The sequence below is a fragment of the Vidua macroura genome, chromosome 5 (assembly GCF_024509145.1).
Source record: "Vidua macroura isolate BioBank_ID:100142 chromosome 5, ASM2450914v1, whole genome shotgun sequence".
In the NCBI taxonomy this organism is placed as follows: Eukaryota; Metazoa; Chordata; class Aves; order Passeriformes; family Viduidae; genus Vidua; species Vidua macroura.
This window is the reverse complement of record NC_071575.1, coordinates 18,840,935-18,867,660: the sequence shown is the minus strand read 5'-3', so window position 1 is coordinate 18,867,660 and position 26,726 is coordinate 18,840,935. Positions and strand designations below refer to the sequence as shown.

The following is a 26,726-nucleotide window of genomic DNA, read 5'->3' as shown; positions in this document are numbered from 1 at the left end:
AAATATTTCAGGACTTAAGGCACAGAGGCTCAAAAAAATCCAATGTCAGGACAGCCCACTTTGGTAAATGATTACATTTCAGAAAAATGAAGGATAAATTTCATGATGGCCAAAAGTGTGTTGACTTTCACAGATATTTTGTATAAGCAGAGGAGCTACACCAGTGGTGTCAGAGGGATCTAGACTTGAATATGACTCAGGGGATGGAGCTACTGTCATTTTTGGCCTTTGCTATCCCACCAGTTGTGAGCAATCCCTGCATTCCCAGAGCCCACTGGAGTAGCAGCTTGTGGCAGCAGTTATTGAATAGGTTTAGCTGAGCTTGGAAAAACCACAAATCTCATCTGTTTGAGATCAGAGGAGCTGATTTTGTCAGCAATTACACAGTGCCCACTTTAGGAGTTTATTCGGCCTTTTCAAAGGCCCAACAAATGCAAGGAACAAATTTCAATCCCAATAAATGCAAGGAGCAAAGAGAACTCATACTCATAAACCCAGCCTTTCAGGATGTTGTATCTGGAAGTATGTATTAGCAATTTAAAGAATCCAAGGTCCAAAATTAGAACTTTACTCCCCTTTATCCCCAGATTACAGGAGTGCCAAGAAGCCAAGTTAAAGCATGACTGTGCTCATTGGGAGCTCTATTGACCCTCAAGCAAACAGGCTCTTGAACTGAAGAGTTAACACCCTGAATTAAAACCAGCAGCAGAACAGAGGCAGCCAGCAAGGCCAGGGAAGGAGAGATAGAAGTAATTTACATAAATCAGCTCTGGAAGGAGTTAGTAAAACCTAAAAACAGAAACATTTTATGTTCCCTGAAAGCAACAGGTAAAGCCAGGTCTAAACCAAAGTGGAATCCACCTTTGTTCAGTACTTTGAGATCTAAATGGGAGATCTAGAATATGGGGGTTTTTCTTCAGAAAAAAATGAGAATCAGAATCCACAATCAATATAAAAAAATCTGTAATCACCACCCTTCAGAAAAACCCAAATACTACTAACACCACATCCCCCCAAAAAAGATCTTTTCTTTGAAGACAGACAAAATTAGGTTGTTTTTACCTTTAAAAGCTGAGTCACACCATGTGGGCAGTTCTGGATTGCAGCAGACCTCTGAAGAATGGGCATCCCTCCCAGCAGAGCTCTGAGATAGGACTTGATGGCTGCTAATGGTAAATAACTTTTTTGGGGATAGATGAGTAGAGGATGATGTTGAAGTTTATTATTTCATACTCATGGATATAAATTTTAGGTAGAATAACCCTAACTGATTTATAACTGCATATTTGTGTTATCTAATTTTCTATTTCTTTTAGGGGGAATCACATAAATATGAATATTTCCCTGAAAATAAAAAAACAGTCCTTCGTGAAAAAAGTGTGGCATTGTCACAGATCCTACATTCACTCAGAAAGTATAAACTGATACATTTTTAATATTTTTTTTAATTTCCTAGGTGAGCTTTTCCCTGTTGCTTTAAAAAGGGGAATTGTCAAAAACTTTGATCAGGCATGGCATTTTTATTGAAGACAGAAAATTCTTCCCTGTGAGGGTGGTGAGGCCCTGGCACAGGTTGTTTAGGGAAGCTATTGCTGCCCCTGGATCCCTGGAAGTGTCCAAGGCCAGGCTGGATGGGGCTTGGAGCAGCCCAGGATAGTTGAAGGTGTCCCTGCCCATGAGGAGAATGAAATGAGCTTTAATAACCAAATCATTCCACCCAAACCATTCTGGGATTCTGTGATTTAATGAAAAGACTGAATAATTAACTGATAGCATGATTTTGGAAAGGTTGATGAAATTGGATTTCCCATTTATGCTTTTTCTTCAGCATTTGATGTATTTTAGGACTCAGAACCTCTGTGAGTTTCACAGGCTTGCAAAAAGTCAGAGATGTTTTACAGCAAACTTTCCTCCTAAGGTATTAATGAGCTTCAAGAATTCTACCCATCATTTTTTTCTTATTTTGCTCCTGCTCATTCTATAGTCAGGAATATTAAATACTTTTTCTTGTGTTTCTTAGATTAATTTGGAATTCAGGTTTTCCAGCTCTATCACAAGAGAAACTCTTTTTCCACCCCTTCTGAAACAAAGCCATTCTTATTTCAGCCTTGCTCTCTTGCTTGTCTTGCCCTTCCTAAAAGACTAATGAAATAACTGAGAGATGTAGTTTGGCTGCTGTTCACCTGAACTCAGGGACACAGGGAGAGAGTGCAAGTGTTCCCAAATGAAAGGAAGAGAAAGTACTTTTAGATTATACAATCACCATTAGTTGTGTTTCCTTTCAGCTGCTGGATCCAAAGGCTTCTTTCCTCAGGAAGGTCAATGAAATTGTGGAATAGTGGGGAACTCTGACAATTCTAACAAGCCAAAATTAATCTCAAATAATTTTGTTCTCTTCTTCAAGAAAATGAGGCCCATAAGAGAGGTGTTGCTGTGCTACAGAATATGTCACAACATGGTAACCCCTCCCTATTTGTCTGGAGAAAAATCCTCATCTGCAGTCTCAGAACTGTGGCTGAGAATCTGAGCTGCAGCTTCCATTTTCCTCACCTGTTTGTGAGCTTTGCACCCACAACCACAGTGCATTATCAAAGTTGTAGATGTGCAAAACTACAGAGGGAGGACTCCATACAAAGCCATTATGCTGAAAGAGCAAAGCACGGACACATTTTGGCAAGCCAAGTGTTCTGGTTTGCTAGGTAGGTCACGTTTAAAAATATTATTTTGCGTATTTACAAAGGGCTAGTAGATATAAGCTAATAAGCCTCAAATTCTGAAGCAAGTCTTGGAATCTGGCCAAAGCCCTAAATGTCATGTTGCTCTCATGAGTCTGTAACCATCTGACCTTTATGAATGCAGGGGCAGTACAACCTTAGCAAGTCCACGGAGCTCCGCCTAACAGATCTGGCCCTTTGATTATATTTGTATTCTCACAACCACTGCTAAATTCAAGAACTACTCCCTGCAGTTTGATAAGAAGTAGAGAAAAAAATTCAGGATTCAAATGGTCAGAGCATCAAGTCACAGCTTTCCAGAGAAAAATCCAGCAAGACATGGGCTGGCCAAATCTTGACTGTGCATGAGGTTACACCAGAAAGACTTGTGATGGAGTTTTTAGTCCAATCATTCTTAAGGAAAGCTCACAGTTTCCTGTGAATTCCAGCCTCAGATAAAGTGCTTAAATTTACCTCATCCTGGGAATGTGGGACAGTAAAAAGTTTAGTGCTCACTTCATACTACTTACAGCTGAGTAGCAGCCTACTGCTAATAAGTGTTGGCACTGCTTTTTCTATTTAGACTGTGCTAGGAATTCAAAGATGCCCGGAGGGAATCCTGCTCCTCTGCCACGTTCCTGTTTTGGACAGGAGCAGGAGACCATCAAGAAAAGAGATGGGGTGCTGCAGAAACAAGGTTTCTGACTCAATAGCTTCACTCCCTCTCACTTTACTGGTGCCTCTCTCCTCACACAAACCATGCTCCATTCCAGTCCCATTTTCTGTTCCACTGCAAACTCTGCAATCACATAAAGCTGCAAAACAGGCTTCCAAATCCCAGTGTAGGTTTTATAAATGATGATAAGGCTGGAGTTAATATTTATTTACATAACATTTCAGGCAATCGACATAAACATTTTTAAGTTGTACGGAGGAATGTCATGGCGGTTCCAAGGCACGTATGGGCATATGGACAATCCTCCAGACAGATTTAGGGGCATCTGCTGCTACTTGTTCAGAGAAAATCACAACCTTCTCTCTCCATATTTTTACAGGTGCTTGGCTTTCAAACATATGAACAGTGTACACAGGCCCAGTGTTTTGTCAAAGGGAAGAGAAAGGGACACATTCCACAGGGATTTCATGAATTATATTAATTTCCAAACCAAGCCTATTTAATTAGGGTGAGAAGGAAAAGGGCAGGAAGAATAAACAACACAGGCAATGGCAAAAAAAATTTACAATAAAATATGCTCGCTCCCTTAAGCAATGGCCACCAGGATCAGCCACACTACACAAATATTCCAAGCCACAGCAGAAGGGGAAGAGTATATTAAAATAAACATCAGCCACACACTGCCTTTGACAACAGACTTGAAAGAAGAACCAAAGGGGATCACACCTCACCCCTCTGACCCATGAGCAGCAACCCCTTGGCCCAGAGAAGCAGGGCAGCAGCAGCAGCAGAGCCTCCCTCTGGCACAGTGCTAAATGCTATAAGGCAGGAGTCAAAGTCCAATAAAATAAAATGCCCAACTGGGTTGATCCAGACGAGAGCTCTTCTGGGCCCTGTGTTAGTCTTGGCACCCTTGCCAATGCAACCAAAATGGAGAACTCTTCAAATCATGCTGAGCTCACAGCAGTACAGACTTATTTTAGCGTAAGCACCTGCCCTACAGACCAGGGAATCACTTCAAGAGGAGTAGGAAGACAATTCAGCTGGATTTGTTCAAGTTTATGAATGCAGAAGGAAGGACAGATTTCCTACAGGGGAATAAAGAGAAAAGGACAGCATGTCTGTATGGGCTCTGGGATCCTCTCCCACTCCATGGCTCCGAGTTCTCTGCTGATGACAGTCCTATGGAGAAGGAAGGGCACATCTCTTGTCTCCTACAGCTGGTGGAGGGTCTGTAAGAGCATGTGGCGAGCAAATGAACAGGAGTCAAGAGCACGGTTGGGTCTGTGGAAAGAAGGGAGAGAGAGAGATTTAAAATACTGAATTTAAGAATGGCTTTGTGTCTGCCTTTGACTAAGCAAATAAACACTATTTTCAATGCATTGGATGTGTATGCCCCAAAACCTACAGATTTTGCCCTCAGTTATCTTTTCCAACACCATTCCATCACTGCTGCCTAGATCACTGCTTCCCATTCAGAGCCTGCTGTGGAAAACTCTCTCTCCTGAGAGTCCAAGTCAGGAAGACATTGGCCAAGAATCAGAACATTTATTTCCATACCTATAAACAATCTGCTGCTGACTTTTATCGCTGCAGCCCAGTGTCTCATTTTGGGTAGAATAATGGAGGTGGAACCCCCCTTCCCTCTCTTCTAGCAATGGATTTTTCCCATCAAGTTTCATTGTTTAGAGCCCCAAAACACAGGAGATGATCCTGTGAGCACTCCAGTCTTTTCTCACCAAGTCATCTGCTATCTATAATCAGATGGTCACTTTATTCTCAGGACTTTTAAAGTCTTTAAAAGAGGCAGCATAACCTCCTGTTACTCTTCCCTGAGGTCAATTAACACCTGACTGGCTTTGCTGGACTGATGCCGTTTAGGTTTTGCCTTTTTTTCTATGTTCTCTTCACACATGTATTCTTCACACATGTATTTGCAGCTCTGTAATCTATTGTATTAATGACCAGTTCTCCCAGTACTTTTCCATGGCCTTTCCTTAAGCAGAAAGACAAAAATTCCAGAGCGCCAAGCCCCAGGAAGTACAAGACTCCTTACTATCTTGGTTCTTCCTGGGAACCAAGGATGAGAACAACTCTTCAAGACACATTTTCATGGACAAAGTACAACTAGTGCTAAAGAAGGGGCTCCAGAGAAGGGGCTTGACCTAGGGGGGAATTGCATCACCACTTGTCCTCCTAATTGGTGCTTCTTATGAATTATGCTAGTTTTCTAAAACCTATAAAATGTACTCACCCCTGGGGGTGGGGGAGGTGGACTTTTGTGGACATAACTGCCTCTGGAGATAAAACTGCCTCTTCAAATAAAGATCCCCTTTTATATTACCTCCTTCCTAAAATTATCTCGAATTTTCATTTGCAGGTTGGGAAAAAGGCAAGAGGGGCACCTTTCAGGTGGCCCACAGAACACAGGCCCACAAACATGCAGAACGTCACCCAAAAGGGCCCAAGACAGAAGAGACACAAGTTGTAATAGCTAAGTCAGATTTACACAGAATAATCTACTCCCTGAAATTAAACCATGGAAACACACTCACAGCAGGGTTAACATGAGGCTAAATTTCTGTAATGTTTCCATCACCTCCCAGTAATGTGTATTTCTGTTTCTGCAGGTAATTGCTGGCTCAGCATCACTGAAACTTTTACCAGTCTCAGTCCATCCATTAGGGAGCTTCCTCCAAAGAATTTTAATGCAATGTTTTCCACTGTTCTGAGAATAGAAATCATTGATTTTACCTCTCTCCCACCTCACCACAGTAAAATAACCTTTAAGAATTAACAGCTGTGAAGCCTACTCAATCTGGGGAAAAGGGTGAGCTGAAACAAAGAGTGGAATATCTACGAAGGAGCAAGGAGTTCACCTCCAGGTGTACAGCATACGACCAATCGCTACAGAGGTTGTTTGGTACTTCACTCCATGGCTGCTGCTGTTTAATAGAAGCACATCCAGGAGAAGACCTAACCATTTTATTCCCCCCAAGAGTCATTCAATGCCTCATACTGAACACACAGTGTCACAGAATTACAGCTTGGAGTTTATCTTCAAAGTGGCTGGGAGACACATTTCAATTTCAGCCCTCATCTTCAGAAGATCCAGCCCTGGCTCTGTGTCCAATGTGTTTGCAATGAGGGAGCTGGTTCCATCCAGGCAGCTGCCCTTTTATGGAAATAGAGAACCTGGACCACTGATATTGATCACAGACAAGATCCCTCAGCCCCCTCTCCTGACACTAAGCCTCCTCTAACAATAAAATTCTCCTTATTTGCTGTGGAGTTACCTGCCTGCCACTCTATGCTACAGACTGTTGGAAGAGACCAGTGATGTGATGCAATTCCACAGCAAAGAGCAACATTAAAAAAAACCAAAACCAAAACAAACTAACAAAAACCAACCAGAAAAAAAAAAAAACAACAACAACAAAAAACCACCAAAAAACCAACCAAACACAAACCCCATCACCTCCAGCAAGGCTCAAGTGGGCAGGCAGACATCCACATACTTTCAGTATTTCCACCTAAAAAATTATGGAAAAGCACATGTGGATTCACAGCACCCTCTTGCGTCCAAAAAACCCAAATAAGGCTTGACAGCAAGCAGAGTAAGATGGATGCTGTTTACAGTCTGTATCCATAATTCTGTAAATATTATTGAACAGAGAACACTGCCTATAACAACAAATTGTCACAAAAGGAAGGAGGTAAGTGCCTATTCCAGAAGCCCTCTCGCAGTGAAAGACAGCAGAGCTCTGGCCTAGGCAGCTACAAGAACTTTACAGCTCTAAAAGCCCAGAAGAGCTAACTGCAAACCAAAATGAGAAAGAAAAATACCACAAAAATGCATATTATTTTTCTGCAAGTGAAGTAATCATAGGTTTGGCAGAGTAGAATTAGATTTTTTGCAGAAACAGAGGCCAGATGAGTTCTGAATATTACTAGGTTAACCAGGTAGAGGTTTAACTTTAGGATTGCAATTTTACTCTGACTGAAATCCAAGAAGAGACAAGGGATAGAGGTTAAGTGAGAAGCTGTGTGTTGGTTTTGGCTGGGATAATTTGCTTCACAGGAGGGGCTGTGTTTTGGATTTGTGCTGGAAGCAGTGCTGCTGACACAGGGATGTTTCAGTTACTGCTGAGCAGGGCTCACACAGCATCAAGGCATTTTGTTCCTCACCCCACCCCAGCAGCAAGAGGGATATTCCATAGCACAGCATCATGCTTATCAAATAAAGCAGAAGGAAGAAGCTAGCTATGATGGAGCCTTCCTGGAGATAGTGGAAGTGATTTATTAATTCCTTGTTTTGCTTTTCTTAGAGATGCAGCTTTTGCATTACCTATTAACCTGTCTTCACGTCAGTCCCCAAGTTTGCTCACTTTCAGTCTTCCCCTTATCTTCCCCATCCCACTGGGTTGAGAATAAACGGCTGTGTGGGGCTTTGGTGGCAGCTGGGGTGAAACCACAACAGGCTGTTTTAACTGGACTGCAGGGTTCTTGAACTGTTGACCTTTACCCAGACACAGATTTAAGAGCTGTTGTCCTTGTTCCCTTAAGGGAAAGCATTGTAAGAAAGGCCTGTGTTCATATAACAGAGAGAGATTGCTTGTATCTAGTGTGGACTTCATTATGCAGGACCAAAGTTTCCCTCTAAAATCACAGCTTACAACAAGTCTGTAAAGCAGAAAACTTCAGCCCCAAGCATTTCATAGCACACTGGTGGAGGCTTGGCATTAGCACTGGTACATACCAGAGGAAAATCTGCCTTCAACAAAGGGAGGGTCTCAGCTCTCACTCAGTTTCTACAGAACCTATGAACAGCCTCATACTTCCACCAAGAGACTCTCCCCTCTTTTTTGTGTAGTGAAATGCTGGCTTTGGCTTTAATAGGGTTTGTGTTGATGAGTTAATGAACATCAAAATTTTACTCTTTATTTTGTCACATACAGCATCAGCTACAGCTGAAAAACATTTATTGGGAAAAAGCCTATATGTACATGAAGAGGGGAGACAATTATCTTTTCTGAACAAAATTGTCAGACACTGCTACCTGACATACACAATTAGGACAGTCAAATACCCTAAACCAAAGTCTTTCTCCTGTATTCTCAGCTTCCAGCAATTTAAATTCCATTTTGAGGGCTGGGGCTTGATCAATAACCAAGAGCAAGGCAGCAGTGTAGGAAACAGCAGAAATTCAGTGATATGGCTGGGTAGCTTCACATGGCAAGTCCTGGCATTTCTTGCTTAAATCTATAATGATCAAGTTGGAGGTATATTTGTTCATTTGGTAAAGCATTTGGTCACTGGCTTCTAAGTGCCTTAACCTGATCAACACAAAGACAGGAGGCAGCAGGCAAAGTGTTCCACACGAAGGGCCTCCAGTCAGCATTTACACATGTGTAAACAAGATACTTTATTTTCCAAAACTCACCTTAGCATGGTTGGTCTTTATAGACACAAGCCACTGCTACATATCAGTTTTGACAGCTTCAGCTACACAAATGCTTGGAAAAATTATTTTCCCCCATCACAACTGGCCAGCTTCCAAGCCCAGTAGAACCAAGACAGACTACCAGTATTTGACTGCATTCCTACTGTCCATGTTTCATACTGGCCACAACTATCTGATGCCTCCACCTTACACCAGCAAGGGATCCTAAGCAGTTGCTGCTAACCCATATACCATGAAATTCAGGAAGTCTTAAGCCTCATTCTGGAACCTGCTAAAAGCTGCTCTCACCCTACACAGCACATGGTCCATGCTGAGCCAGCCATCAAGCTGCAAACAGATTTCAGGCCTCTGCTGTTTTGCCTGGAGTGATCATTTTGGACTGCTTCTCCTTTGACTGCTGAACAGTAGGAGGCAATCCTATTGCAAGTCTATTTGGTGGGTTTTTTTCCCCTAAATCTCATCAATGCTGAAGTTGACACTGATTTAATTTAGGAGAGATATGGCTTCCACAGCCATTTAATACATTAAAAAAGCTAAAGTGGGGGCAGGGGTTAGTTCTAGACCTGTTGTGGAAATAACAACATTCAGTACAGGCAGTCAGTAAAAGCAGCTTCTTCAGTACTTACGCTCCCCATTTGGTTCTCAGAAAAATCACTAACTTTGTTGCTGTCACAGTAGGAAGTTCTATTTAAAAACAAATACAGTCTTTGTGTTCTGCAGTTCTCATCTGCTAGTGTTCAGTGTCACACAGCGTAAGTCTGAAGGATGACTTGGAGGGCATAGCTAGATCCAGTGTACCCACAGTTCCCTCATACAGTGGCCAGAAACCCAGCAGGTTTCCTTAAGTTCAAAAAAGCTCTTCTGTGAGAGGTATTAGCAGTCTCTCCTTCAGAGCCACTTCCTCGCAAAGCCAACTTCCCTCTTTTCCCTCTCTAGATTTTTTTCAATTCTGAACCTCACATACTGCAATAAACAAGATAAAATAGAGGCCCATTAAGCTACTAATTCTCAGTTTCAGAACAGACATATAGTGGGCTTTCACAACAGCTTACATGCAGCTATTAACCCTCAAACAGTTGCACAAGCTCCCACAGAGAAGATTGCATGGCAAATACAATACTCACTTTGTAACAAAAGCTGAGAGAACTGGGGCCAGTGATTTAGGGAAATAATCCTGCTGGACCATATGGTTCAAGGTCATAAGAATACCATAGAGGCTTGGTACAGTTTTGATCTTCTCTTCACTCTGACAAATGGACAAGAAATCAGACATCAGAGAACTGGGATTTGACTTAGCCCACTGTAATTCACAGACAAGTAAGTCTCTGCTGAATGAAGTGCTTCCACATACTGCAGGATAGAAAGCTGGTCACTAGATTAAGTACAAGACAAAGGTAGCCAATTCCATCATCTCCCAGCACCTGAAATATTGTATCAAGAACATTCTAGTACTTATCAACTGACAGTAGTACTAACAGGGAAAGGGAAGTAGTGAACCTGCAAGTGAAACAGCCAAATCTTCTCAGAGGCTCTGTGTCCAAGCATTCTCCTGAGGAATTTCACCAGACTTCAGTCCATAAAGAATTCAGTTGCCTTAACAATTTTTACTGTGTTATTCTGTAGCTCATTTTTATACCACCTCCAACTCTTTGACAGGCTCCCTCCAAAACCTGATGCAGTGTTCCCAGACCTAGTCTCACAGTTATGTACAAGATAAAGCCAAAACATCCCCTTGCTTACATGATGCATAAGTTATTTCTTACTCCTAATGTGATGCTACCCTATGTGTCCCAACTCTTACATTGTTTTAACGTATTTTTCTACTGGCATTTCAACAAAACTCCTCATTCTGTAGACAGGACCCAGACCTGTGTTCCTGCTGTATGACCTTGGAGTTCACAGTATTAAGAATATCTGTTGTGCACATGCTTCCAGCTATATAGGACTGAAAATGGAGTATGCACCTTATCCACATGTAGGGAACTGGGTATGAATTAGGCACATCACAGATGTGAATCAGCAGGTTGATCCGCCAGGGCTTTATCACCACTTCCTGTCCTGAAAGAATTCTTCAGGAGCACAGGTTTGTGCTTTGTGCCTCATGCATACTGCTATTTTCCACATGGGCAAGAGGTAGGTGGCAGTCCTCAAAACAGGCATTCTGCAGAACCAAATACCACCTTGGGTTCCATTGACCTTTCTGGGAAGTGGGAAGCTCAGTGCTGGTCCAGTATACAGTGAATACAGAGAGAGGCTAACCTGATTTTTAGGAAATTAAGTCATATGCACAACATGTCAATGAGGGTCTGAACGCCAAGCTGGAGACTACCAGAAGGACATTCACAAACCTGTTTAATAGTAGGCTGCTCTAACAGATTATGGCTTGTCTGTAGTTTAGAATTGTCCTAGTCCAAGCTTATATTCTCAGCTTCCAGGTCTTGAGGCAATGAGAAACACTAACCCTTGTAGCACAAGCAGGCAAAGGTGCTAAGGCTTTGCAGAGATAACCTCTCCACAGCCACCTCACTGAAAAATAAAGCTAGTAACTCTATGAAAATCACCTCACTGAAAATAAAGCTATTAATTCTATGAAAATCACAGGCTTCCTACTGACCCTCCATCTTCTCACAGTAAGTTTATTCCTTGCAACTAATTACTTAACACTAGCATTTGGCAAAGAGTCTCCAAAGCGTGAAGTTGAATGCCATTGATCTGGCATGAGTAGATGATACACATTTTTGAGACATGCTCTCAAAAAATGCCCTAAAGGATCCCAATAACTAATAACATTGATATGGCTTTTATAATCAGCAGCAGCATTACTGCCCTACCTGAGCCTCCCTACCTTCAGGCAATGACTGAGAATGCAGAGCACATTAAGCAGGAGACTTACAAAAAGGCACACATCTTTTATCTTAATGTGACCTTGCAATTTGCAGTTTCTGCTGGACCCAAAGACTTCCATTGTCCCTGGGCATCAGGCATGCACAGGCATCCAGCTGCTTCCATGGCAACATAATTACCCAAATTCCTGCCAGTCTGGCCTTCATCAGCCTAAACAGACCATGACTTAACTCTTTCCTGCTTCCTCACCTTAAGTAGTCCCATGTGGACCAAGAGGTTTGAGATGAATGCATCTGAATTAAATGTGGCAGAACTGAAGGCTTTTTTCATCAAGGCATCTAAAAAGAGATAAGCACATTAGTTTAATCAACACAAAAAGGACATTTATGGATTTTAAGGTGAATATGGATCATACAGAAACTGAGCTGTTAAATTGGTTTTGTGATATAGTATCTGTTAAGATTTCATTTGTCTCTGTAGCTATAAGCTCTGAAACATTAAGACAGGTAAACCCCCTTAAGTATAAAGGAGAAAAAACAAAATTTAAAATATCCAGCGAAACACACAAAGCCCACGTGAGAATTCCCACACTGCCAAGCTTCAGATGCAATATACCCCAGTCCTATGCACCACCAGATGCTCTGCTCAGTGCTTTTGAGCATGCATGCTATGTGTACACATACATATAAACATGCATACAAACATGAGGAGATGAGCTAGAGTTCATCAAGAGGTAGAGTGCCTTGACTTGTTAAAGGCCAGCAACAATTCACCCTTCATTTGAAACCACAAAGAATGAGAGAACACAATGACAAAGTTGGTTCAGCTGTTTTCTGTGCTTCCTCAGGACTAATACGATGCCACAAACAATGGGCAAACCAAGGCTTTAACCTCTCATGTGTACAAGGTGGCAAGGTAACCCATTTTTGACCTCTGACAATTGTTTTCTTAGAATGGGCAGAATTCACTAGAGTGGCTGTAGAACAGTGCCAGACATTAACCAGGGCCCTCACTGTCAGCTGATGACTGCTTTTATGAAAGTAAAGTAATTGCCAGGTTCTTTCCTGAAGAAGCAGGAATAAAGATAAACACGTAAACAAACACACTTGGTACAACAGTAATACCCTTTGTTCCATTTTTTGCTGGAGACAACTCGTAACAGGTATGAACCAAGGTGCTCTAGCTCAGTGAGGTGCCAACTGACTATTTTTCACTGATTCAACCCATAACCAACTGCAGAGAGCTATTGTGTTACTGTTTGTAAAACAACTGCTTCACCATGGCTATGAATTCCAAACCAGGGAAATGCACAGTACACCACTTTAAGTAGTCTTCACAATAATTGATCCAATTCTTTTGCACAGTAATGATGGGTAGTTCACATGTGGGAGGATTGAATTGCTGGGGGATTTGAAAAAAATGAAAGGCAGTGGTCAGATGCCCAGGACTGTTTGGAAATTCCTATATCCAAGCAAAATCACGAAGGGATATCCTAGTAGTCCACACACTAATCAGACCTAACCCAAACTACTACTCTAATATAGTGTGAGAAACGGTCCCTTCTTGGAACACTGGTTTCTGTGTCTTGCCCCATGTTGGAAATCCCTGCTTCCTGAAGAAATTAAAGATAAGAGATATCAACTAGGAGGTCTCTCTTTGCAATCTCATAACACTACACTAGGGAGGCTACTTCCTGCAAAATGCCTTTTAAATAAACAGCCTTGGAAAGGTAACCGACCTTAAAATACAGAACAACTGGCTATGGACAGCCCAGCATCAAGGAGATGCAGTAAGGGCAGCATCAGGCAACTACAACAGGGACAGGCTTTGGCAGCACAAAATATGCCAGGTTCAGAATGAATCTTCCACTCTACACAACAGCAGGGCACAGCTTGGCACTTTGTTATCTGCCAGGTATAAAAAGGCCCAGTGGCCTGGCTCACAGGGGCCTTGTCCACCTTGCAGAGGTGTCTATGGCACTGAACCAGGTCACACCACAATGGAAAGAAAGGCACAATCACCTGTTGTTTCATGCACTGCTGTTTTCACTGGGGCCTCATCTTTGAAGACTGAGGATATCCTTAGGAGGGTTGCAACTACTTTCTCTACATCAGATGTATCTGTCTGAAAGGGAAAAAATAGAGATCAGTTAACTGCTAGACAGCTACACAACATGGGTCTCTGCTAGGGCTATGGAAAGAATTACAGTTTTCAGCTGACTGATATCAGCTTTGCCTTGGCCGTATCATAAGGCACAAGCAACACAAACAATTATTTTATGTAGAAGCTCTGATGCCAGTTTAAGCATTAGCTGCATAATCTGCTTCCATCAGGTTCTTTGGGATCACTGGAGAAAAGATGCAAATCTAGATCAAGTTATCACCTTTGGCAATTAAACAATTTTGCGAGGAAAAGCAAGCCCAGACAAGCACCAGCTCACCTACCTGCTGAGCTATCAGCACAGAGCACTTTGGTCCTAGTCGCAGCAGCTTCTCTGGTGATGGGAAAGCAAGGAACGTGGCAACATCCACAGGAGGAGATGGCACTGGAGTTGAAGCCTGAAACAGGTGGAATCCATCTCAAGTTTATTCTTGGAAGTAAATCAATTGGTTCAGCAAAAGCAGATGGGACAGCTCAGGGCACAGCTATACCAGGCCAGAATCTATTCTCTTTGAAAACAGCCTGAGGCTGACCTAAGCCCAGAGCTGAAGTGGTCAGGATATGCTACCACAAGGGCATGGCACTGCATGTACAAGGTCCCCACCACTTTCTGAATATGGAAGACTTTTGCTACCCATGTGTTGCTACAACCGCTACTCAGCCTTTCCCTCCACACATGGGTACAACATGCCCACTTGAACAAAATGCATTTTTCAACTAATCCGTTTTATTTCCTGAGTGTTATTTCCCTGGTACAATAGTGGCAGCCCATGGAGGAATGTGACTGCCTGTCAGCACTTCAAGTTCAGACTCCACAACCTCACTTCCTACTTTACTCTTCTCCAGCTGATGAAACCAAAAATCCATCCGGCAGTAAGCTTACCTGTGAATCAATTATCTTCTTAGGAGTCAGTGACTCCTGTTCTTCCGCTCCTCTCTCCTTCAGCTGTTGCTGTTCCTCCTCCTCTTCCTCCTCCTCATCTTCATCTTCCTCCTCCTCCTCATCGTCATCCTCCTCCCCTTCATCATCACTAAGGTTAGAATGTTACACATTCCATTAATTACACACCTGGAATTCCTGTACACTGGAACTCAAAACTTGTCAAGAACAAAAGAGAAGCCTCTCCTTAAAGTCCTACTGCAAGAAGCACATCTCACCTACAACACACCAAGAGGACACTCAGACATCACTCACCCAGAGAACAGCAAGAAAAGATCAACAAACACAATCAGTTACTTATGCTGAGGTGAGTCCATCAATGAAAACAAGACAAGTTTAATACATGTTCTCGGCTGTGCTCCACACTCAGATCCACCAGCAATGAAAGAGTTATTTTAAAATGAAATAGGTCAATTAAAGTGTTCATGAAAATTGTCAGAAAACTTCTGATTTAAACTCTGGTACTATGCCTACCTCAAAGATCCCAGCACTGATGCCATATTGAAGCCTTCAAGGATCTCATGGAGCTGCTCACACACCTCTTCTCCCAGACAGTTACCTAGGTTGACAGAGCAAAGTGGACTTGACAGATGCACACAAGTTTGCTCTTGAGGACTTACCTGTATATTCTTGTCTATCTCTTTTCTGAAATCAAACAGTTACATGCCATTTCTGGACAACACCTTAGAGGCAGCAACACAAACTGCACTTATCAGACAGAATCAGTTGTTAAAATTTCAGCATCATTACACAGTGGTTGGAGATGAAAATCCCCTAATGCTTCAGGAGTTTGAGAGACTTCCTATTATTTCTCTAAATAGCTCTTGTTCTTAGTGATTCTAAAACAAGGACACACAACACAGCACCAGTGAAATGCAGTGACACAAGGTATGAACAGCAAAAGCCAACAAAAGTCAAAGTACTCACACTCTTCTGCAGAGCTGCACATAAATGTTTTTGTTTACAATTATCAAGTATCTGAGATAGCACTGAATAATTAGAGTTTTACTGAAAAGAGGTATAGGTATCAGCTTAATCTTTGCACCTTATCAGGTGTACTAAAAATGCTTACCAATTGGTTTAAGAAAACTTTCAAGATCTAACCATTTCCCATCCCAAAGTCAAGCAAGTTCAGCTACTGAGTACTGTTTTCTATATGCTGACAAGTGCAAGAATAGAATATATGGTTCTGTCAACATTCTTCCTAGTGGTTTCTCATTGCAATCAAACCATACGTATTTTGATATGTAGCAAACCTACATACCATTGAGATCCAACTTCTCCAGCTCTGTCTTATCTTCAATAGCTTCAGCAACAGTCAGAGCAGCATCTCGCTTGATCTCACAGAAAGACAAATTCAGTTCCTAAAAATACAGAAGGACATTTTGTCTGCAGAATTCCTATTAAGATCTATCATATCCATAAATTTCATGTCCTCACAAGTGTTCTGGAAAGACTCATTTAAAGAGGCTCCCAGCAAAAAAAAAGTTAATTGAAAATAAAGCCTGACATACTTCTACCTCAGAAAGGGGAATTCTGAAACATACTGGTAGTTACGAGCAGCACTATTAAAGGTGGCAATTTTACAAATCACTGCTCACCTAAAAGGTAGCAGACATTTCAGTCCTTAGCAGTCAGCTGACTGGAGATCTTTTATCAAGGGTCTCAAGAGCACTCCAAAACTCCCACTCCAGTAAACCCAACAGAAAAAGGGCAGCTACTGTACTAAACAGATAACACATTTCCTTTGACACCTCAGTTGCAAGTTAAGGCCTTCAAAAAAAAAAAAGCCACAAGTGGTACTACTTCTGACAGACCCAGTCAACAAAGAAACCATGTGGACTAGTAAGAGTCAAGTAACTCAACAGCCAGACACCATCCCCGACCATACCACATTGTGCTCGACCAATCCCTTCCTGAGAAGGGATTGAATATTAACAGGAGAAGGGAAGCAGTCCTTGAACAGAATGAATCAGCTGCAATTGCTTCATGCTACCTTCCCTTAACCATTTCTGCTCTGGGAAAAATGACTTAACTTCTGTTTGTTCATCTCAATACCCCATTACTTAAGTTTGCTTGGGAGATTCAGACAAGTTCCAGTAGAACCAGCAGAAGCCCAAGCAAGGGATCACACATGACAAAGAACCTACTTCTTTCTATAGGTTCATACACACAAATAGGTATTAGGTTAATTCCTGTCTTTGACTGCAAGATTAGGAATCATATGCTCAGCATCTATCTCAGGGTAGTTATGACTCATGGCAGATGTTTCTAAAGATCCTTGTTTGCTTATGTTATTAATTTGACTTCAGCCTATCCAGAATGTTGTCAGATTCCAGTCCTGCAAACACTGATGTAGCAGGCTGTGGTATCACCAAAAAAACTAAAAATATTTGGACCCTTGATTGATGCTCTAACAAAGAAAAAGCATTAACTGTATGAGCTATGAAATGCTGAAAAGACAAGCTGCTCATGAAGTCCCCTTCATGTCAGCCCCGAGTCCTAAAGATCTAGGAAGTTGTAACAGCAGGTACTTCCATTATTAGATTTCTTGAGCAGGTACTTCCATTATCAGATTTCTTGAGTAGCACTTACTGAATTGAGCCAACAGCTGCAAAAACTTCAAGTAAAGACTAACCAGATCACTGATACACCTCCACATAGCTCAGCCCTCACTGGATGGTGGGATGCCACTGACCTATATAACAACTTGCTGCTTCTCAGGTGTGAGCACAGAGCCTGCTCTGAACCCTATCTTAAAGTAATCAGTAGTGGTAGGAGAATGAACAGAAAAACATGAAATGGAAAACTTGGCATTTTTCAAAAGAGCTGAACAGCAAGCAGACAATACCTTTAATTTATGAAGCCCTTCTTTAACAGCATCAGCAATAGCAACAGCACCCTTGGAACGCACCAGGCAGTCCCCAAAGTTGATCACTTCAATCTGACGAAGTGCCTTCAGAGTCTGCAGAGCAAGACAGCACAGATTTGAAAGTAGACATGCATGTAAGTGAACATCCTATTACTTCTGGAATGCCATCTTTCCTATTGCAACATGACATGGTTCCACCAACCCAAAGGTGCTAATACCAACCAGACTTGAGACAAAACCCAAAACAATTGCTTAAAACAACTCACCTCTGCCATGGCCACAGCTCCTTTCTCTGTGAAGGTGTTGTCATTCAAGTTTATAACCTTAAGCAGTGGGTTGACAGCAAAGGCCTGTGCCAGTGCCGTTATGCCAGGATGGTTAATTCCATTCTGTGGCATATGGACCTCTTCTAGAGTCCCAATGATCTGGGAAAGGGTGTAGACAAAACAAGCTTTTAGAAAACGTTCAGCTTCAATTCAACTTCAGCTCGAGAGTATACTGCTCCCCTCTTAGGATTTACTTAATTGAGTTTCAAAACTCCATTGGTTCTTCTACAGTGAATTATTTACCAGCAATTTTGTCACAAATCTAAGTGAAATCACAGATGCATGGCAATGTCAGATAAATACAAAGCCTTGATTCGAAGAGACAAGTATCATTGTTCTATATGCCTACTCTAAACTTAAAACAAGAGTTCTTCACCTGTTGTTCAAGAACACTGAAATACACCACACAACATCACTTGAATTTTCTAATTAAAACCTACATTTAGCACTGAAACAAACATGTAAGAAACCTAGTACAAATATGGTTTATGGACTAAACAGCATGTCACATAACAGTAATTAACCCCATTTTGATAGTGCCATTCAATTTGGATTCTCCATTAATCACATTTTTATACAACTCTAGTATTTAAGAAGTCTTATATTTGCCATCATTACTGATTAATCCAAATCACATCAAGGCAGTTCTTTAAAAAAAAAAGTCAAGCTGTAACCTGCAATATCATTGTCAATATGCATTGTAATTCAGAAGTCATTTCTAGCAACAATTTATGTATGAAGAGGAAATTAGGTGGCCCCAATCACAGTGAATTGTCTTCTTTCCACAAAAGTGCAAGTGGCCAGTGACAGCTAGAGAAAACCAGGCAACACTTCAAGCTCTGACTAGATGATCCTAGCAAAAACACTGGACTGCTTTTGCCAGATGACTGAGCAAAGCAGAACTCAAGAGAAAAAGCTGGGATACCCACCCCAGTGCCAGTCAACAACCACTAGCACAGAGAGAGGAAAAGGAATAGGACTATTAAATTACTCAGGAGATGACTATTTCTCCCTCAGGTAACTACTTTACATAGTGACTAGCTATGTGTTTGGAAATTTAGGTCACAAAAACACTCAGTCAGCAATTTTAACTCTACTTGTTGAAGACTCCAGTTTCAGCAGCAAGAAACATCGTGACTTCAGTGAACAGACCACCAGCTCCTGCCTCCTATCTGATGCAAACTCTCCATGCATCATCTTTAACACTAGCACTGAATCATACCTTGCTCCAATTTGCTGGCAAAGCAGCTCTGGTTTGATACTCACCCCAAAGGCTTCAGCCAGGGCAGTGGCACCATCATTCTCCAGACGATTTCTGCCAGCCACAAATATTTTTAAAGCAAGAGGCTTGCCCTGGGCACTTGATTTCCTGTGACACTCTTTCAAAGCAGCTGCCAATATCTAAAGATAAAACAAACAGCTTATACTCCCCCAGCATGTCACTCTACGGGAATCCTACTGTGTTTTGTAGATCCACCTCCTGAGAAATACTTTGAGCATCACCAACACATACCTGTTTCTACAACAGGGTATACAATAAAACTGTCTCTACCTGCAACACTTGAACAATGGTCTCAGGCAAGAATTGATAACTTTGCAACACTTAAACACACTGAGCCATCAAGAACATTTTGCTCCTCATCAGGTAAGCTTATATGGGTAGGAAGTTGATGATGAGCTACCAGTACACACTTGAAGCAAAGGAATTCTACTGGGCTGTCCTGGGAAAAAGCACTCACAGGAGGTCAGATCCTTCTTTACTTAGCCCTGTGAAATGCATCCAAGCACAGTCCCCAGGCTCCTACATGGATTTACTGGGGCAAGTCCAGCAAAGGGTGCCGAGGACAATTGAAGAACTGGAGAATTTTACTCACAAGGATAATAGTGACCCCTGAGATTAAGGCTGGAGAAGAAAAGGCTCTGGGGAGATATCATCCACGTGTAAAAATAGCCAGAATGACAAGGAGAGAAGGTGATATAAAGAAGGCAGAGTCAGACACAACTGCACATGAAGTGCAGAAAAAACATCATTTTACCACAAACTCCTTTTTTACTGTGAGGGCTGTTCAACACTGGGAAAGGCTATTCATAGAGCTTGTGAAGTTTCCATATTCAAAAACTGACTAGACCAAGCTTGAAGAACCCAGTGTACTTGTAGTTGCCTTAAGCAGGGGAGTTGGCCATCACAAAAGATTGCTTCCAGCTTCATTCCCAAAGAGGGGATAACCCTTACCTTCCCACCACCAATGCCCATGCCACAGTTATTGAGCTTGAGTTCCTGCAGAGTGTAGCATGCAGGGCTCTTCAGCAGAGCCTCAAAGCCACGCACACCGTCTGGCCCAAAGGCATTGTCACTCAGGTCCAGCTCCACCAGCTGGGCTCCAGCAGCAATGAGTGCGTCCCCCAAAGAGCTCTGTAAGGAGAACAGATGGCAGTGGGAGGGAGGGAATGGATTAACTTTCAGTGACAGCATCACTGCAGTGGCTAGGTATGACTGTGATGCTGCAAAAAACGATTTCCACTTTGAAGACATTCTGCAAAGCTGCATGGGGAAATAAAACTTTACTGCTAAATACAGAGAGGAAGTTGCATAAATTAAGCTAAAGATAACTATAAAGCAGTTACCAAGACACTATCCCATCCCTTTAGGTCAAATATTTTTCAAAGTGAATTTCCTGCTCCACACCACTGAAAGAAATACTGTTTTCATCAATGTTGAGTTTATGTTCTGGCTTCACAGGACTTGAGGAAATGAGGAGCTCTGTAATCGTCTTAGAAGACATAGCTATATTATTTACTTAGAAAGTTTAGCTCTCACTTTATCTGCTGGGTCATGAAGATGGTTTTTCCCAGTGAAAAGCTCCTTCACCAGCATGGACTCACATTTAACCTTTAATTGACTCCTCTCCATCTCATACAGGAAGAGCAGAAGAGAACCACTCACCTATTCTGAGACATTTAGTGCTAACAGCACAGAGAAGGATCAGCTCTGTACCAAAATACAGACTCCCACAAAAAGCATGACAGGTGAGAAAAGAGGTTATATTAGTCAGAAATCTCAGATCTAGTTTTTACTTACCAAAGCAGGAGGGATCTCTGACCTTAGCCTGCCTGTGAACATGTCACTCCAATGACACCTCTAAAATAAGAAGCATACAGATAAAACCCACTAAAATATTTAGGTCAACTCAGCTGTAATAAACATTTACACGTACAAGATGCTTTACTTCACTGGAGACAGCTTAATGCTGTCTCCCTTCCCTTGGGTTGTCATTTGATTGTACTAAAGAGCTGCAAGATTCAGTGTTACAATCACTTCACTTGCAAGGACAAAGTAACTGAAATTCACACTATAAACATTATACAAGAACTCTTGCTTGTGTTCAAGCTGGAATTATTTTCTGCTGAGAAAATTGCCATCGAAAAAAACATCAGGAAACAGAAGAATACATCAGCAATGCAGATTTTACTAAGGTATGAAGTGCAATAACCTGAACTTACTTGAAATGCCACACTTGGGTGATTAATGCATATCATTGTCTCATACCACTCTCCTTCAAGGGACAGTGTAGTGCCTCTAGTAGCACAGCATCCCCTTAACATGAGGCTAGAGCAATAGCAGGAAAACAGCCTGAGCAAAGATGAACCTCCTGTTGCATTTCCTCCATTATTTCCTCCCTACTGAGACATTCTCTGAAGACTCACTCTCCAGAAGATTCAACTCAGTTTTTCAGAGAATTTAATTTGAACTTAGTATTTTGTTGCCATGGCTTTGTTTACAGATGGCTTCAGTAAAGGCTCTTCCTCACACAGCTTCCCAGCTTTAAGACTGGAAGCCTTCTAAACAGGAAGTTAGGAATGCAGAAGGTATTCCCATTATCCTAAAGCATCCAAGTTATGCTGTATTTTCCTAAGATTGCTCTTCATCCTGGAAGAGCCACCAAGCAAACTTTAGGGGTAACTCAAGGGAGGTTTCTGCAGAGGAAGAGCCTAGAGAGGCCTTCAATATTTCCACGTTATTTCTTCCCCTTGACTACCCTCCAGTTAAGAATCTCACCTTGAGCTCACTTTTCTTCTCCAAGGCTTTGGCAATAACCTTTGCTGCCTCCACACCCACTGTGTTGCCTTCCAGGCGCAAGGCTTCCAGGCCATCAAATTCCTCAATTTGCTTGATCACTTCTTCCGCTGCAAGAAGCAGATAACCTAGTTAGTCTTTTAACCATTGTCTTGGTTACCACAGTAACCCTGAGATGCAGTAAAAATTGTTCAAACTCTAGCAAAATCAGCTAGAACAACACCTGAAACAGCAATGGGAACAGAGCTGAAGTGTCAGGTCACCAGAAAGAACACACTCCATTCCCTACCCTGCCTTCTCATAATTCCATTGTTCTATTCTCATAGCCATCCTCCTATTTGCAAAAGTAGGTTTCTTTACTTCCCAAATAAAATTATTCCGCCATTCAGCACATGCTTTAAAAGATAGAGTGCAAGTCCCTGGAGAGGTGCAGAGACTAAGTTAAAAGCTGATGGGCATTAGTGTCACATCAATAGGAAAAAGTTCCCACTGACTGGCAGAAGTAATGTCTGTCTAGCAAACATGTCAGGGTGGAACAAGTTAGCTCTACAGTAATCCTATGCAAGGCAAAGAAGCAAGCTACGGTCTCTCCTGCCAATGGGCAACTTGCTGTTGTTCCCAAGCTCCAAGGCCTTTCCCCATAGTTCAGTGCCTTTGAACTACTAAACTGATCTATAAAAAAGCTCCACCTTTGGCATTAGCAAAAAAAAAAAAAGCTATATAGTATATATACTATATATATATTTGCTATATACTATAGCAAATAACCTCTCTGAAAAACATGCTGTTTTTCTTGGTGCAGCAGAAATGTTGATATAATACATACATTTTCTCCAGATATTTACATTAGCAGCCACTGTAAGACTTATTGTGAAACACACATACAGCAACAAGACAAAGAAAGCAAACTACTGCAGCAGGCTACCCTATCAGCCCATTCCTCTATGCACATCTTGTTCCAAGAGCTGTGATACACTTGTTTACTCTTTTTAAAAGGAGCACTGACTTCTAATGCCCAGTAACTGTCAAAAGCACTCAGAGAGAACACCGAGAATACAACAACTGCAAACCAGGCACCCAAACCCCAGTTACAGCAGCTGCAGCACTGCCAAGGCACCAGGTCAAGGCAGGGTACCAGAAGGGCAAGAAACATCCCTATCAGAAGCAGCTGTAGCTGACAGAGCCCTGCATGGCAGATATGTTATGACAACTTGTCCATGCAGAATTAGCAGAAAGTTTACCACAAGATTTTACAACTTCAGGGAGACGCTTCCAAAGCACAAGGGTATTTTCTCTTACCATCTTCAGCTGTGTTGAGTTTAAGGCTCTGGCCTTTGAAGCTCAACTGTCCACCACCCACTTTGGTTTTGGCAAGTGACTCTGCAAGCTTAGTGATGTCTTCTGATGCCATTTTCCCGCTTTTTCCAAAAGTTAAGAACTGTCAATTGAAAGAGACTGTCATCATAAAAACTCTAACTACAATACATAATCTACACAAATAACTATATTTATTTGAACACTAATGTGGTTTTTGTTAGTCAGACATCTAATTGAGTTTTCAATGTCATAACTTACTTTTCCCCAGAGCTCAATTAAGACAGCTAAGCTAGATTAATACTCCAAAGCCAGCCAGTCAGATGGTGCTGATTCTTCCAACACTGACAATATACTTCATAAATAAACAGTAGGTAAAACTATGGATTAAGGCCACATTAAGACATTAGTCTTTGTGCAAGATTAACAATTACAGTGCAATATCCCTCTTGTTTCAAGCTCCATCCTTTAATTATATGTGCTGCATGCTTCCCCTGCTCTCCAAAGCAGGCTAGAACGAACACAGTTGCTTTTCCTTTTCAGTGGTATTCCCAAAAGTGCCCTTGTCAGCACAGTTCCAGAACCATCGAGTTGCTGAAAACATTGTGTGCGCTGCATACAAAACTCTCTCCGCTTCCTGGGTGCTCTTTCCTTTCAGATGTTCTACACAAATTCATCACACCTTAAACAGGATGATCTTACACTCAAAATAAATTAGTGAGCATCTAGCCTTGAGGCACAAGTTTGAAGCTAGCCATGCCTGGTAGCATCTGCATAGCATTATTTAATGAATATTAATCACTGTTCGAGGGAGCTGGCCTCCATCCACTGAACAGGATAAACAGAGTACATTTCTTATCCCACTGTCTCTGCTGGGATAAAAGGCTACATACAATTAATGCTTAGAAACCACACACTTAGAATTTACACGTCGGAAGGGATGAAGTTCCATTCCTACAACAGAAAACTGGTTCCCTTCCATTCCTGTCTGATTAGAAGTGACCCCACACTCTTGTAGCTGCTTGAGGTCAATAGTGCTGGTTTTAAAATCTCCTCTATACGAAAGCTGTATGTTTTCCTCCACATAATTTCCTCCTGATACCCATCTGTGAAGCCTCCAGCTTCTCCAGAGTATGACTTCTTTTCAGGGGTCTTTAATTTTAATATTACTTTTGGAAACAAGGGGTGAAATCTCCAAGGCTGAAGAACATAATTTTTCTAGGATGACTATCCTCTCAAGTAGGTGCTGCCAGTAGGAAGAAACTGATGCCTACTGAGGCTACCTGAACAGAGGCTAGACAGAGTTAAAGGAATAAAGTAGGTATTTATTAAAAGGCCTTCAAAGACTACACCTGGGGCAGTACAAGAGCCTGGCCATGGCTCCACCCAAGATGGACGCCCAATCACGAGGTTTCACACTTTTATAAGTTTTGGTTCATTTCCATATTGGGGTTAATTGTCCAATTTCAGCTTCAGGTTATGAAGTGCCATCCTCCCCAATGGCTCTCCTCAATTTGCTGTTGTTCACAATCTTTGGGCCTGAAGCTGCAACAGTGTCCATGGTTCTCAGGCTGGAACAGGATTGTTTTGTCTACCTGCCCTGTGAAGAGAACTTGCTAACACTTTAAATGAAGTTCAGAGTTACACACTAAGGCAGTACAGAACCTGGAAAACATGAAAGCTAAAACTTAAGGCACCAAACCCACGTAACTTACTCCACTCCTACCAGACAGCAGGATACCAAACTCATGGACACTCCCTGCCTCTGCCAATCCAACACTGAGAAGAAAGAAAAAGAGGACATCCTCCAAACCATGAAGGCTTTACAAGACAGGAACGGAAGTTAATATCTGCTGAAGTCAGTCTGTCCACCTAGTTCAATTAACAACTTTACTCTTAAAAATCAGTTCCAATCTACTATGATCATCTTCCTTACAGATGTTCACATCCACCTGGCTTCTCTTTCCCTTGAATCCCCTTTGTCATTCTTCACCTTACACATCCTGAAGCATGTTTTATAGCACATGTCACCCACACCCAACTATCAACCTACCAGAGGTCTCTTTACTGTTAATTCTTCCGCTGAGAAAGCTTTTGGGAATTAAAAAAAAAAAAAAAAAAAAAAAGTTAGTCTGTCTGAGAAACACAACCAAGATCTGGAAATGCCTAAAGACAGGTTTCCTTTTCAGTTAAGGGCTGTAAGAAACTTTACATTTCCCGATGATCAAAAAAGTTAGTTCAGACGAATACTTTAATTGCAACACTTCATCGACCCCAACAGCCAGCGCACCGGCTACCTGCTGCGCGCCCAGCGACGGGGCACCTGCTAGCGCGGGGCCACAACCCGAGGTCCCCGCTCCGCCAGCTCCTCACAGCCCCCCAGCGTCGCTCGCTCCAGGGGTGGGCGAAGGCTCCTCTCCTCCCCCGCGGGAGCTGCCGAGCGCCGGCCGCACGCTCCCCCCCGCCCCACGCAACGCGGCCCAAAGCACGGCCGGAACGCCCCTTCCCGCTCCGCGCGGGGAGCGGGACCCGCGGCCGGACCCGCGTGACGCGAGCGGGGACCCCCGCCTGTGCGTGGGAGGGGCGCGCGCGGGAGCGCCCCCCGCAGGCGGGGCCGAGAAGCGCGTCAGCCCGCGGGATCGCCCCCTCTCACGCACCGCCCCCTCTCACGCACGGCCCCCTCCGCCGGCCGGTAACGGCGGCCGCTGCCGCCTCTTCCCTCACCTCCACGGGGATTGCGCCGCCGGGGAAGGCGCGGGAGCCTCACGCCGCCGCCGCCGCCGCCGCGCCGGGGCCGCTGGGTGAGGGGCGGGCGGGGGAGGCGGAGGATTTGAACGCCGGCAGTTCTGCTCCCCGCTCCGGGATTGGCTGCTGCGCCGTGACGTCACGGGACGCGCTCCACTGCCGCACTGCAGCCTGTGTCGCCACGCCGGGCGTGGGCGGGGCTGCGGGGCGCGCGCGGCGGCGGCCGCGGGGCACGCCGGGGGCTGTAGTTCTGTTCCTGCCTTCAGCTCCGGGTGCGGCCGGCGGCCTGAGCGGGCTGCGCAGGGCTGTGCCCCGGCCACGCTCACAACCCCCATTCGCGGAAGTGTCGCTGGGGATGCTCCCGCAAGCCCGCAGGTGGAACACGAGCACCTTCTGATGTGAAGCCTCGCCTAGATAATGTCCCTGGGGTCTCCTGTTCGTACTCGCATGTTACTGTCAGACCGTTCTGCTAAGGAAGGCATTTCACAGAATCACAGGATCTGTTAGCTTGGAAAAGATTTCTGAGATCATCGAGTCCAACCTATGATCAAACAACACCTTTTCAACTAGACCATAGCACTAAGTGCCACATCCAG

At 43.0% G+C, this 26,726-nt stretch overlaps 1 protein-coding gene across 6 annotated transcripts; it reads right to left on the bottom strand.

Annotated features, from left to right (window-relative positions):
- Positions 1–3,557: 3,557 nt before the first annotated feature.
- Positions 3,558–26,265, bottom strand: RANGAP1 (Ran GTPase activating protein 1). Of its 6 annotated transcripts, none has more exons than XM_053977315.1 (17): positions 26,110–26,261; positions 25,439–25,476; positions 23,371–23,509; positions 22,054–22,181; positions 21,076–21,135; positions 20,230–20,409; positions 19,263–19,397; positions 17,937–18,095; positions 17,650–17,763; positions 16,063–16,162; positions 15,273–15,357; positions 14,742–14,889; positions 14,143–14,256; positions 13,720–13,822; positions 11,948–12,036; positions 9,979–10,100; positions 3,558–4,674 (listed from the first exon to the last, which is right to left on the bottom strand). In XM_053977315.1, the coding sequence occupies exons 3-17, from the start codon at positions 23,480–23,482 to the stop codon at positions 4,605–4,607; spliced, it is 1,719 nt and encodes a 572-aa protein (XP_053833290.1). In that variant the 5' UTR covers positions 23,483–23,509; positions 25,439–25,476; positions 26,110–26,261; the 3' UTR covers positions 3,558–4,604. The 6 variants fall into 6 exon arrangements, with proteins under 6 accessions (XP_053833290.1, XP_053833295.1, XP_053833294.1 ...); XM_053977320.1 differs by lacking the exon at positions 26,110–26,261 and adding an exon at positions 25,683–25,937; XM_053977319.1 differs by lacking the exon at positions 9,979–10,100 and having other exon boundaries at positions 26,110–26,265.
- Positions 26,266–26,726: the final 461 nt, after the last annotated feature.

Bases quoted from the DNA above. Each gene is read 5' to 3' on its own strand.
- RANGAP1 (XM_053977315.1), bottom strand. From the start codon at position 23,482: ATGGCATCAGAAGACATCACTAAGCTTGCAGAGTCACTTGCCAAAACC. The intron at 15,358-16,062 runs GTATGTAGGTTT...CTGTCAACCTAG, and splicing joins GGAGAAGTTGGATCTCAATG to GTAACTGTCTGGGAGAAGAG. The intron at 10,101-11,947 runs GTGAGGAAGCAG...TCCATTTGTCAG, and splicing joins TCCACATGGGACTACTTAAG to AGTGAAGAGAAGATCAAAAC.